We start from the raw sequence: 12474 nt of genomic DNA, 5'->3' as shown, positions 1-12474 counted from the left end.
ATAGCAAGATGGCTCACCCACAGACCCACAGTGGGTCCTCATTCGGGTGGCATTTTACAAGGTTCCACAGTAGAGCCTCTAACTCTGAGACCCAGATAGACAACAGGGCCACTATCCACTCCAGGAGCCCTCTCTCCATGGGCCTCCACTACCCTCAACCGTTTCCCTCACTCACTTCCTGCTCTGGGAGGTGCTGCAGGGTCCTGGGAGAGACCATTAAACCCGACGAGAGAGTGTGTGGCACTTGTATGAGGCCCAAATTCCCAGATGACTCATCAGGAAATGGCTTGCCATAAGCTCCAAGGACCAGAGCAAGTTGAGGGACCCCATGCAAACGGAGTGGGCTGAAACTGTCCTGGGAAGCCCCTTCAGGGACAGAACATCAGGCCACTAAGCCCCTGGAGCAGAATCACTCCAGAGCTTCTCACCAGGACAAGGTCGCCCCCTCGTGTACAGAGATGAACACCTCCCACCTCCTCGGTCATTTGCATATTCCCAAACAGAATCCCAAGCCCAGACCTTGGAAACACACCTCCAGGTCAGAAACGCAGGCAGATACTGTCCAAGAGAGCAAAAAACACCTGTCCTGGGGCGCCTAGGTGGCTCAGTGGGTTAAAGCCTCTGCCTTCGGCTCAGGTCGTGATCCCAGTGTCCTGGGATCAGCCCTACGTGGGCTCTCTGCTCGGCAGGGAGCCTGCTTCACCACCTCCCCTCTCTCTGCCTGTCTCTCTGCCTACTTGTGATCTCTGTCTGTCAAATAAATAGATGCAGTCTTTAAAAAAAAAAAAGAAAGAAAGAAAGAAAGAAAGAAAGAAACACCTGTCCTGTGACCAGGCCCAAGTCTCTCCCACCATCTGACCAAAACATAACCTCCAATCCTGCCTCCCCTTATCCCAAGGCCAATAACTGGCTCTCAACCCCCCTTTCAAATGCTTTCCACTGAGAGTCCCAAATAAACAGTCACAGACTTTAAGCAGTTCCCAGTCCCAGAACACATGCCACATGCTGGGATGATCACCAAAGGCTCTTATCATCACCCCACCACACCTCCAGCCAGACACCTCCAGCCAGACTCTGACCTTCCTCAGACCCCGGACCAGGCGACTGAACTCATAGACCAGCAGGGGAAAGCCAGACTTCGGAGTTGGGATGGGAGTGCTGTACTTACACAGACCCTTGGGATCTTCGCAGACCCAAGGACCCGGGTAGGCCATAGCCTTCCTTGCAAGGAGTGGAGAAGGGGTCTGGCTCAGTCACCCCCAAAGGCTGGAAAGAGGCACTTCTGCCGCCTTGTGAGGAGTCCCAGGCTGTGCCTCAGCTAAGAACATTTCCAGGAAAGGAGGCCCAAGAAAGGCTTCTGCTCTACTGAAGGACTGAACAAAGGGAGCACATGGCATTTTGGGAGAACATCCCAGAAATTTACTGGCTATAGACAGGGGTGGTGGTGAAAGACCCATCCTAAACAGAGTAAATGCAGCACTTACTTTACAGAGAGGAACATGCAGAACACACACTCTCTCCCACCTCTTCCTTCTCCCCACAAACACCACACAGCGACGATGTCAGAAAAGCAAAGACAAAAGGAAATAGAGGAGTAAAGAATTCTCCCCACTGCGTTTCTAATGAACGTTACTGACCAAGAGAGAAAAGGCTGTACTTTGCCTCCTTCTTCTCTATTTATAAAATACGCATTTGAAATTCCTGATGGAAAAATACCCAGTAGATGATAGCAGCTGGGGTCAATGGGGCCTGCAGTCATCCCCACGCAGCCAGCCTGCCTGGCTCTTCAAAACTGAATTCCGGTTACTGCCCTCTCTCAAGTGACTCCATATCTCACTGTCACTTCCACGGCCCACAGAAGCATAAACAGTGCAAGAAATCAGTGTAATCCAATTTAGCTGGAGATCTCCTGGAGCCTTGGCCAAACCTGGACGCCTCCAGGCAGCAAAAGCCAGCAGAGGCTAGCTTGGATAGGACAGCCAAGTAAAATTGGGACATCCTGGTAACTCAGAACCTATTGTTTATGGGAAATTTAAATTTAAATGGGTGCCCTGTATTTTTGCTAACTCTGGCCCAGATGAAGGGGACTTCCTTAGCTGTCGACCCTGCAGCTTTGGATGCCACTCAAGAGCCTGTCTAGCCCAGGTAGGCTGGGGCCTCTGCAGGGGCCATGTTATGTCTGTTTCGCTGCTAGAAGTCCTCTCTGGGATCACTGGCTCCCAGCTTCCTGCTCAAAGAGAAGCTGCTGTCTGAGGCAGTCTTTTACCCTCCCATGCCCCCAAAACAGATTCTCAAAAATCCCAAGGGTAAAGGCAGCAAGGAGGAGAGTACACCAATGCAATGCTCTGTTTTGGCCATCCCTTCCTACCACCTTTTTCCTTACGATCTGGCCTTTATTGTTAACAGTAAATCAGATTTCTACCCCCTTCCTCTCAACATCTCCCTGCATACTGTGCAGCTCTGCACCTTCTTTGAAATACCGGCTCTGTATACCGGCTTTGTGTCGTCTGACCACAAAAGACATTCCTTTCCACCTTCTTTCAGATTGAATGCCTACTAAAAGCCCCTAACCGGAAAAAGGGAGTCTGAATCCAGGCAAGTGGATGTGGGAGGGAGCTGGTACAGGAAGCCAAAGCCAAGAATTTGCTAAGCAATCAATCCATTGTGGGCTATATACCCAGAAGGCACACAGAAGTAATTTCAAAAATCAAGGTTAGGACAAAAAATTCTTCTCTCTTCCTGGCTTAGCAACTTCAAATCACCCGTATTTCCACTTAGGTGATCGTGACAAAGAGAGGGATGTGGGGGGAAAGCCCAAATTCTTAGACTTGTGAACAATTTTGGGAGGGGAACATGATTACCCTGGCTATCCCCAGCGATGGAGCAGGGCCCAGCACATGCAGGGGCTCTGGAGCTGCTGAGCTGAGCCTGGGCTGGCACACGGACACCTGGGCTGGCACACGGATCAGCCAGGCCCTGGATCCTAGCCAGCCACATCAGCCGTCTACAAGGCAAGAAATGCAGATCATTTGAGTTTCATTTTCAGAACATTTTAGTTATTGGTTTTAAGTTTCTTTCCACCAACCTTTCCAGTTAAAAACAAGTAGCAAGAAGACAGATGTCTTTCCCTTCTCTTCCTGCCCTGTGAGGGATACTAGTTTACTGAGAAAAGGTCTGAAGATGGGCTGGACACAGGTAACTTCTGAATTCAGCCTAGAATGAAGAAAAGGTGGACATTCAGGAACCCCCCCCACCAAAGCCTCATTTTTCTTGAGGGCTACATAATTCCTATTTAATGAGTTGCTGTCTTGTTCCTGACATTTCCAAAATGCAGGTGCAAGAGCCTTATTTTATGGATATACAGTGAGCATTTGAATGATAGCGTAACATGCACATTTTCTCCCAGTCTTCTGGACACAGGGCCCAAACTCTATGGAGGACTAATGCTGAATGAGAGTCTAGTCAGTGGGGCCTGCCAGCACTTTGGCAGGCCTCAGGCAACCCACCAGCCTGGGGTTTGGTTCAGGCATCTGGCATGCTGGAGTCACTTCCTGAGCGGCGTGAGGAAATTTGGCAGCGTTGCGAACTACCTAATGAGCTAGACAAAAGTTCTGATGCCTAATGGAGAAACAAGGACTGTGGAGAGCCAGTCTATGGTGGTAGGATGCTGGCAGATGTGCCCATAATTGCTAGATTTAGTGTTAAGGGTTTGGCCATAAGAGTTTGCTCAAACAGAGCAGGCAGTGGGGATAATCCAGAGTAAACAGTCCTTAATTTTGGGGGGTAAATCTGCAAATACTGGGTACTGTGGGGGAAAAGTCTACAATACTGTATGTTAAGTAACCCAAACCCTATTTAAATGCTGTATCAAGAGTCACCACAAATAGCTATCCTGCCATGAAGTCTCTAAGGAGGCTTGTCAGTTCCAGGGGGTGGGGGTGGGGGCGGGGGGCGGGGCCTGCACTTTCTGCTCAGGGATGAGGCCATCCAGCTCAGAAGTGCTAAAACCAAAGGACCCCCTCAGAGAGCTCACCAGTTCCTCTAGTTTTCCCTTTGAAGTCAGGCAGCCAGAACTGTTTACTTAAAAATAAAGATAAATAAAAGGAGCAGAATCCTTGAAATCCAATCTCAAGGCCTCTGAAAAGGACCCTGATTGAGTCAGTACTTCCCTTTGAGAGTCTCAGTGAGTTGATTATGAGCCACTCTGAGGTAGACACTAACCCTGTCAGTCTTCAAGTGCCCTTGATTTTGTTAGAAAGATTGGAATCTCATCCCTGGAAAAGACTGGAATCTCTGTGTCTCTCTGCATAAGCGAACCTAAGACCATGGACCACCGTCAAGGGAAAGGACTTAGTTCCCTGAATGGGTGAGCGGAAAAGGCCTTTTACCTAATGACCTGTCACAGGATCATGATTTCTGGGCACAAGCTGTAACCATGGATACGTGGGAACCTGTTATGTTGTGGCCTTGCAAACTCAGCCTTGGTCTCCTGCGTTTCTACACCAAAGAGGCCACGCGTCACCACAGAACAAGCCCGTAGGACAAGCACTGGGATTTGCTTTGGGAGTCTGGCCCTTCTGGTATGAACCCAGTTATCTTATTTCTCCTACTGACGGCTCTCTCTGGGCAAGTCCTCAGTGCCAACCAGGGACAGCTTTCCTCTCAATTCCACACAGCTCCCCGAGCAGGGCAGTTCAAGGTCTCATCCACAGGTGGGAGGGCGGAGGACCCAAACCCCTATGCTGGGCTCACTGGCTGTTCCCGGGTCTGGAGCTAGCAGACGGGCATGATGCAAGGAAGGGCAAATTCACAATGAATTCTCATGGTGGGTGTGACGAACAAGTGGTGAGCCAGGGAGCAAATGCGTATTTGAAGGACTTGAGCCTCCTCACGTTGGTGGCACTGTTACAGGTCTGTCTGTGAGGAAGATCTAATATTTAAAAGCAGAACGTGAGGTCGTACTTTATGCAAAGTCCAGAGTACTCTTGTTGTAAAGCACTGTTGAAGCAAATTGTAGAGACTTGTTAAAAGATAACTCAGCACCTATCAACAGGGTACAACTTACTACATCAAGTCCCCTGCGGGGCTCATCTTCTGAAACTTTCTTAGTGAAGCTCAACTGGAGGCAAGTGCTCCAGGGGGAGCAGGTGGGACAGCAGGAAGGCAGACGCAGCCCCTGCCGACCCTCAGGCCACGTCCTTGATGGATCAGGGATTTCAAATGATGAAGAGCAGATGGTCCCATTATTATTCTGGGAAATTTTTAACGCTTTCCCAAAAGGCGAGCTAACAATTACTTTAACCACTACAGGACAGCGAGGGTATCCATGCCCTGTGATGAGAGAGAAACGTCTCTCCAGGTGGAAAAGCACCTTTGGAGACTCTGGGATCTTAATATTGTCCTGGGAGTCCCGGCCTCAGGAACAGTCGGTAAAACCAGCTCAGCTGACCGCTGCCGGATTTCCTGCAGCTCGCCCGGCCCACACAGGAACAGTCCTCCTTCTCGCTAGTTCAGTACGCGGTTCAGGACTGGTGGCGGGAGAAACAGAGCCCATGATGGGGGACAACCTCTGCTCAGGGACCAGGCACCCTCAGTGCTGACACCCAACAGTGGCCGGATTCCATACATCCGCACTCGGAAAGCGACCTATGAGCTCACCTGGCCGGTGGCCCTCCTGAGTGACAAAGTGGGAAGGATGGGCTGTCCAAGTAGAGAAACCGACCGCCAGAGAAGGGAAAAGCAAGCTCTGTGAGAAGTCTTCTGGAAGAGGGGAGTGCACAGGCCCACGCAGGCGCCTCAGCAGGGCAGCTGCGGAGGGAGAAGCTCCGAGGCCTGCCCTTCCTCACGCTCCAGCTGAAATACCTGTGCTGCTCCTCTTTAAAAAAGTGGTTTTCCTACGTCTGTTTCCATCTCCAGTGGGATTTCTACAGAACAGCAAACTAATTAATCCTGGAATCAGAGCAGATGATTTGGAGGATGGTCTTAGCCCCCCTGGACCCCAAGGCACACCCGAGAGAAGACGGGGGCATGGAGCTTGTTAGTTCACACGGATCCTAACTCGCCCAAGGCTGATGGTGGCTTTCACAAATGAAAACGTAAAAAATGAACTGTGACCCTGCCATATGGAATACTGGGTCTAAACAAAAGCAACTCCCAAAGGCTTCATTTCCTTGCTCATTTTGGGTGAATTTTTAATCATTTAAGGTCAACTTTAACCAAATCACAGATGCCTATATAAGCCTATCATTCTCTGGCCCAAGCACTAGTGAAGACATTTCCACCCACACAAATAAAAAGTAAAAAATGTCAAAGTAAAAACAAAACAAAACAAAACAATGAAAATAAAAGAATGTGAAAAGAAATACAAATCAAAGAAATTTATTGGTGCTGACAAAAATACATAATACAAAACAAAACAAAACACAACAGAAACAAAACCAGAAACTCCACCCCAGTGGGCCCATGCGCCTGAGGTACTGACAGCGTGCAGTCCCGGAAGCCCCTCAAAGCATGGCACTTAATTCATGAGGACCTCCATCTGCACCAGCCTTGCATTGGTGTCCCCAGACGTCCGGTAGGGTATCATCCCAGCAAAGGTGATCAGGGCTCGGGCTTGGCTTCGGAGTTGCTGAGAGAAAGGGAAAAGAAGAGAAGAGTACTGATGAACTTCCAAGTTGGGGCACTACCTGGGGAGCAACCACCATGGTCTTCCATGTTCTACCCCTTGGTGTCAGGGCCAGATTTACCCTCAACTGTCATACGGCCTGCACAGTGTAGAGGAAGCAAAGGTCGTCCGCTGGGGCCCCAGTTCCCAAGCCCTTCTACCAAGTAAAAGACAGATGTGGTTGCCAGGCAAGCTGCCTCGCCTGCCACGTGTGACCGTCTTCGGACACAGCTCCGAGCTTCAGACGGCCCGCTTTACTGCTCTGCGTCTCTCATTCTCTCCTGGCTGGTTTCTGCCTACCTGCCTCCGATCTGAGGTTTTCAGGCCCCCACAAAAGTGTGGTCCCATTCCAGCTCTCTTTCTCTCCTGCTTCTTCCCTTTTCCTTCCTTTCACTCCTCTCATTTGTTCTCTCCTGACATAAGTGCTGGGCCCTTATGCTGGGCAATAATATTCATGAGATTCTTAGATGTTCCAGGAGGGAAAAAGATTTTAATTCAGGTGATTCCAGTAACAAAAAAAAAAAAAAAAAAAAAAAAAAGGGATAACTTTCACTCCGACTTGCAGATGATAAAACACTATCTCCGGAATAAAGAAACTTAGAAGAACAGCTTCAGGCTGCCTCATGTTGAGACATATTGCATGCTTACAGCAGCAAGAAAGGAGACCGTATCTGGAGTAGAAAGGGAGAGTCTACAAACACCTTTTAGACCAGTAACATGACTTTTAAGGAAAACCCAAGGGTCACTTACTAGGCTTCCTAAGGATCATTCAAGAAGAAAACTGAAAGCCAAGGGATTTTTGCCTGATATGTGAAATAAACTGACAACAAGGATATGTCTTAATTAATATCCAAACCAAAAGAAATGTCTTCTTTATGATGAAGAGTACCCATCAGATTTTCTTTAAAAGTGTATAAAAGGGGGCGCCTGGGTGGCTCAGTGAGTTAAAGCCTCTGCCTTCGGCTCAGGTCATGATCTCAGGGTCCCGGGATCGAGCCCCGCACGGGGCTCTCCGCTCAGCAGGGAGCCTGTTTCCTCCTCTCTGCCTACTTGTGATCTCTGTCTGTCAAATAAATAAATCTTAAAAATAAATAAATAAATAAATAAGTAAGTAACAGTGTATAAAAGTGTATGGGCTTTCATGCCTGATTTGGAGCTACTTTACATAAACTTTACAGGTGTTCAGCAAAGGGGCTCATCCCCTTACCAGGCAGCGCTGCACTGTAAGTCAGAAAGCCACTCCTTGGGCAGCCTTTACACAAAAGTCTCTTCTTGACCCTACTCATCCCTATCCTTCATAAAAAAGGAGTAACGGGTGAGAGGAAGACAGAATGGCTTTATTCGTGATACTTAAAAACTAAGTGCCTAAAAAAGAGAGATTAAGACACACAGAATGTGAGTTCAGCTGGTCTTGAAACAGTTCCTTTCAAATGTGGGACAAAGGCCTGCCAGGCCACAGCTCTACTCTGTAGCAAAGCCCTCCTCTGGCCTGTGGGCAGCACAAAGAGCACCAGAAACGTCCACCACTTCAACACTCGCCTGCCAAGGTCCAGGCACTGTGAGCCCACTTATTTCATGAGGACCTCCTGACATTTACTGTCAATGTGCTTCAGGCTCCTGCCTGCCCAAGAGTGGATGGCAAACCAGCGGCTGCCTCGGGGCACGCATGGATGGGCCTACCACCAGTGGACCACTCCAAGCACCGCTCTCCACGCTGCTGAAGGTGCAAAGCTCCGCCCTCACTCACTAGACGGCAGTACAGTGATGACAGTGCCTGTGGAGTCACAGCTGAGAGCCCAGACACCCTTGGAGGTAGAAGACTAGATGGGGAAGTCAAGGGAAAGGGACTCCTAATTGAGTCAAACACCTTTTTCTTTTCATCAAATCAACCGGACAACATATACCATGTGAGTTCCAGGCCTCTACCCGGACCTGGCTTGACCCACAGGCAGTGGAAAGGGACACTTCGAGACACGGCTCCTTCACCTCCCCCGAGGGGACCACAAAAGCAAACTGCTTCCTGACTCTGGGCCTCAGTTCCCTCAGCTGTAAAATGGGGATTAACAATCACTGCCATTGAGACCTCTCTGGGATCACTGTGAGAACAGAAACAAGGGTTTGCATCAAATTCATGTGTTGGCTGGCCAAAGTACTTATAGTTCTGGGGAAAGTGCTAAGACTCATAAAATAACCTTCCCATTTTAAAATGCATAGGACATTCCTATGGAATCACTATAAACTGGTATTCTGTTTGATTTTTTAAAAGGTGATATTTGCATGGAGCACTTGGGTGGCTCAGTCGGTTGATTTTGGCTCAGGTCTTAATCTCAGGGTCATGAGATCGAGCCCTGCATTGGGCTCTACACTGAGCACAGAATCTGCTTAAGATTCTCTCTCTTGGGGCACCTGGGTAGCTCAGTGGGTTAAAGCCTCTGCCTTCGGCTTGCGTTATGATCCGGGGTCCTGGGACCGAGCCCTGCGTCCGGCTCTCTGCTCAGCAGGGAGCTTGCTTCCCGCCCCCCTCTCTCTCTCTGCCTGCCTCTCTGCCTACTTGTGGTTTCTGTCTGTCAAATAAATAAAATTAAAAAAAAAAAAAAAAAAAAGATTCTCTCTCCCTCTGCCCCAGGTCACCCCCCTCAACCCTGGCTTACATGTGTGCTCTTCAAAAAAAAAAAAAAAGAGTGATATTGGCAGACACCCACCCCACCCCCTGCCCCGCTTTACAAAAAAAAAAAAAGCTTATGAGCAGCAATCCCATTAATGTTCAATTTCTTCTGAAAGACTCCTGACACAGGGTTTACCCAGCTGCTAAGGGTAAGGAAAAGGAGCATCTGGGGTCAGGAGCAAGCGTCTCATGAGGTGCCATGGATGGCAGACCAGAAAGGTGGTTCTCAGCGATGGTTCTGATCCATGCTGGGATCTTACAGAATCACGGTCCTCGATGACTCGCTGGGGCCTGGATGCCGAGGATGGACTTGTCCCCTTGAGCCTCTTAAATTGTGTGAATAAGATGTTCATGGTGGCAAGAAGTACTTCTGAGAGGTTGTGCCTGATCTGCACAGAGAAAAACACATGAAGTAAAGGAAAAGGAACCAAGTCTTGGGGACAAGAAAAAGTGTTGTGTGTTGGGGGAGAGGGACACACTTCAGGCAGGCCTGGGCACACCACTTTCCATAGCTGCCAGGTAGAGAACTACAGAGTCACCAAAAAGTAGCCAATGGCACGGAAATGTCAAGTGTGAGAGCAAAACTCAGGCAAGGCCGCTCTGGTGAGGTGGGTCACTCTTTTGCTCCTTTCTTTATGCCACCCCTCCAGAGTGAGGGCAGGAGCCAAATGCATGCTGACATCTGACCACCATGTACGTTTGGACTGGCCAGAAGAGTGATGACCAAAAGCAGTCTGGATTTCAACGTCAGTAGGGAGGGAGGCACACATTAGTTCTCCAGTCCCCACCATTCCCCACTGTCTTACACCTGCCAGAACGTTTCCATCGCAGGTGCACAGCCCTAGCAGAGTCCTTGGGAGTGCCTACAAAGGCAGTGCCTAGGAGGTGCACCGCTTCAGTCCCCAGTGCAGTGAACGATCCATCCTGGGGGAAGGCAAGTAACAAAAGGGCAAGGGTCTGGGGCGGAACTGACAGCAGGTATGAAGGGCAGGTGGGCAAGGGGTAAGACCTAAACTGGGAGCACCACAGCTGGCAACATGGGCAGAAGCTGGCCTCCCTTTTTCTTCTAAAACAGAAACATGTTTTCACAAAAGGTTATTTGCTTAGGGAGTAAGAGCTTTAAATGGAAACACTATTCATGACACCCCAGAACCAGGCAGTTGGCCCTGAGTGTCCATGGTTCTACAGAAGAGTTTTACCCCAGCTGCATGGAAAGGCCAGTCCGAATCAGAGAAACCACAATTTCCGGGGGTAGAGTCTGGGTATGAAGATTTTTTTTTAAAGCTCTCCTGGTAATCCAGTGTGCAGCCCAACTGAGTACCCTTGAGCTAGATGGTGGCAACGTGCTGGAAACCGTTCAGAGAGACAGTGGCTCTGGGTGTCATGGGCTCATGATAACTGAGTCCATGGTCACTGCTCTGCTTCTCAAAACAAAACAGTTCAGAGAAGGGAAGGAAGGAAGTACATCATGGAGCGTGTGTCAGACACTCAAGGGAACTATTTAAAGAAGGTCAGAGTTCAGCACCAAGAGACCCTCTAGAACAAGTCAGTAATACGGAATTAAAACAAACCTCACAGGATCAACCAGAAATCTGTTCCCCCGAGAATGTCTAATCACTAAAGCGACTGTGTTTTCTGAGTCAGGAATTTGGACAATAATCTGATGGGGACAGGTGAACTCACAGAAAAACCAACCCAGGATATCTGAAATTGGACTCGCCTTTGAAAAGTCAGTCTAGGTGGTTACAAGGACTCTTACCATTATCAGCTACATTAAAACAAAAGCTTTCAGCAGAAATGGAAGAAAAAAATTCCCTAATGCAGGAAGAAAAGGACTCACTTCATCACTGAAATTTCTGAAAGCAGCCACTCTCTCTTCCACACTTTCCTGATTCAGGGGCACCAGCTTCAAACGATCAATTATCTGTTTAAAACAAAACCCCACCAGTCCCATATGATACAACCATCACAGTCATTTCATCTCCTTAAACACAGTCAGCAGCTAACATGTTATAAAGGGCTTCTTAGTAGAAAATGCTGCTTCCCCACCACACAAAGGCTTTGATTCTAATTTGCTAACTTAATTCCTAATCTCATTTTCTGAGGCAATTACAAAATTCAGAGATTTCACGTTACTTTGAGAAGCCTCTGTTTTTAGACTAATGGGGAAAGGAATAAGGGAGAAAAGAGGAAGAAAAAAGAGCAACACAAAAATTCCCTTCCAATTCCTAGGATCATGTTTGTCTTCTTTGCTTAACAGGCAAAGAATGTGGTAACATTTCCTTTGTTTTAAATGAATCCCATGAAGTGTTTTGAATTTCCAAGGGCATACATTAACCTGTACTTCAAACACCCCTCTTGAAACTTACATCAAAGGCTCTGTCGATATGACCACTGTGATACTCATCAAAAAAGGTGATCAAGTCCAACAGAAGATAGAATGTGGAGTCCACAAATTTATTTGCACTGATTCCCTGAGCCCTATACCTGAAAGACAAAAAAGAAGGAAGAGGGGACAAGGGTAATTATGAATTTCTGCGCAACTTCTAACTTTAGAACAGCATTTGAAAAATGTCAAAATCTCTTAAAATCTCTATATGAGGTGAATTAAGGAGTGGAAAGTAGTGTTTCTTTTCAAATGGCCAAGAAGTTGACGGTGGATTTGCAAAGAATCCATCTATAAATATTCTGCATGAAGCCCACTTCTCTGGCCTTGGCCCCCACCTCAAGCGTCCAAATCTCTAGGAAGGGTGAGAGATTCTGATGGGCCAAAAGCCCAGCAGCTACCACTGGGGGGCTGTTTACTAAATGAATTGTTTGATAAGGAGTGTTCTTCTGTGCTCCCCCAGGAAAGCATCTCCAACCCAATTTTCTCTGGGTCACTTTATCAGGAGTATCTGTAGAGGGCACAAAAAGTAATGACTATTGCCTCAGCCTGGGAGTTCCATCAGTTAAAGTCCGATAACCCAGTTATCTCACCAAGGAAGGAAGGTACATTCTTAAACACTGGCCACTACCACCTCTAAGAATTCCCTATCGAGTCATCATTAGCTTTGTCCCAGAATGTCTTGGAGACGGCTGCTGACAGGCTATAGAAGAGTACAATGCCTAGAATTAAACCCCTAGTGCAGGATTAGAATGTTGA

At 48.1% G+C, this 12474-nt stretch overlaps 1 protein-coding gene across 4 annotated transcripts in view; it reads right to left on the bottom strand.

Annotated features, from left to right (window-relative positions):
- Positions 1 to 6362: 6362 nt before the first annotated feature.
- Positions 6363 to 12474, bottom strand: part of LOC111157322 (nucleoporin 93) — a 109997-nt gene continuing 103885 nt past the window's right edge. For all 4 annotated transcript variants that reach the window (XM_022518634.1, XM_022518635.1, XM_022518636.1 and 1 more), the window contains 4 exons: positions 11699 to 11816; positions 11170 to 11253; positions 9590 to 9718; positions 6363 to 6628 (listed from right to left, as the gene is read on the bottom strand). In XM_022518634.1, coding sequence (XP_022374342.1) covers positions 6518 to 6628; positions 9590 to 9718; positions 11170 to 11253; positions 11699 to 11816 — 442 coding nt within the window. In that variant the 3' untranslated portion in view covers positions 6363 to 6517. The remainder of the gene's footprint in view (positions 6629 to 9589; positions 9719 to 11169; positions 11254 to 11698; positions 11817 to 12474) is intronic.

This window comes from Enhydra lutris, unplaced genomic scaffold, assembly GCF_002288905.1.
Source record: "Enhydra lutris kenyoni isolate GAN:26980312 unplaced genomic scaffold, ASM228890v2 scaffoldscaffold54, whole genome shotgun sequence".
In the NCBI taxonomy this organism is placed as follows: Eukaryota; Metazoa; Chordata; class Mammalia; order Carnivora; family Mustelidae; genus Enhydra; species Enhydra lutris.
Note: the sequence above shows the minus strand (reverse complement) of the source record. Positions and strands in the feature narration are given on the sequence as shown.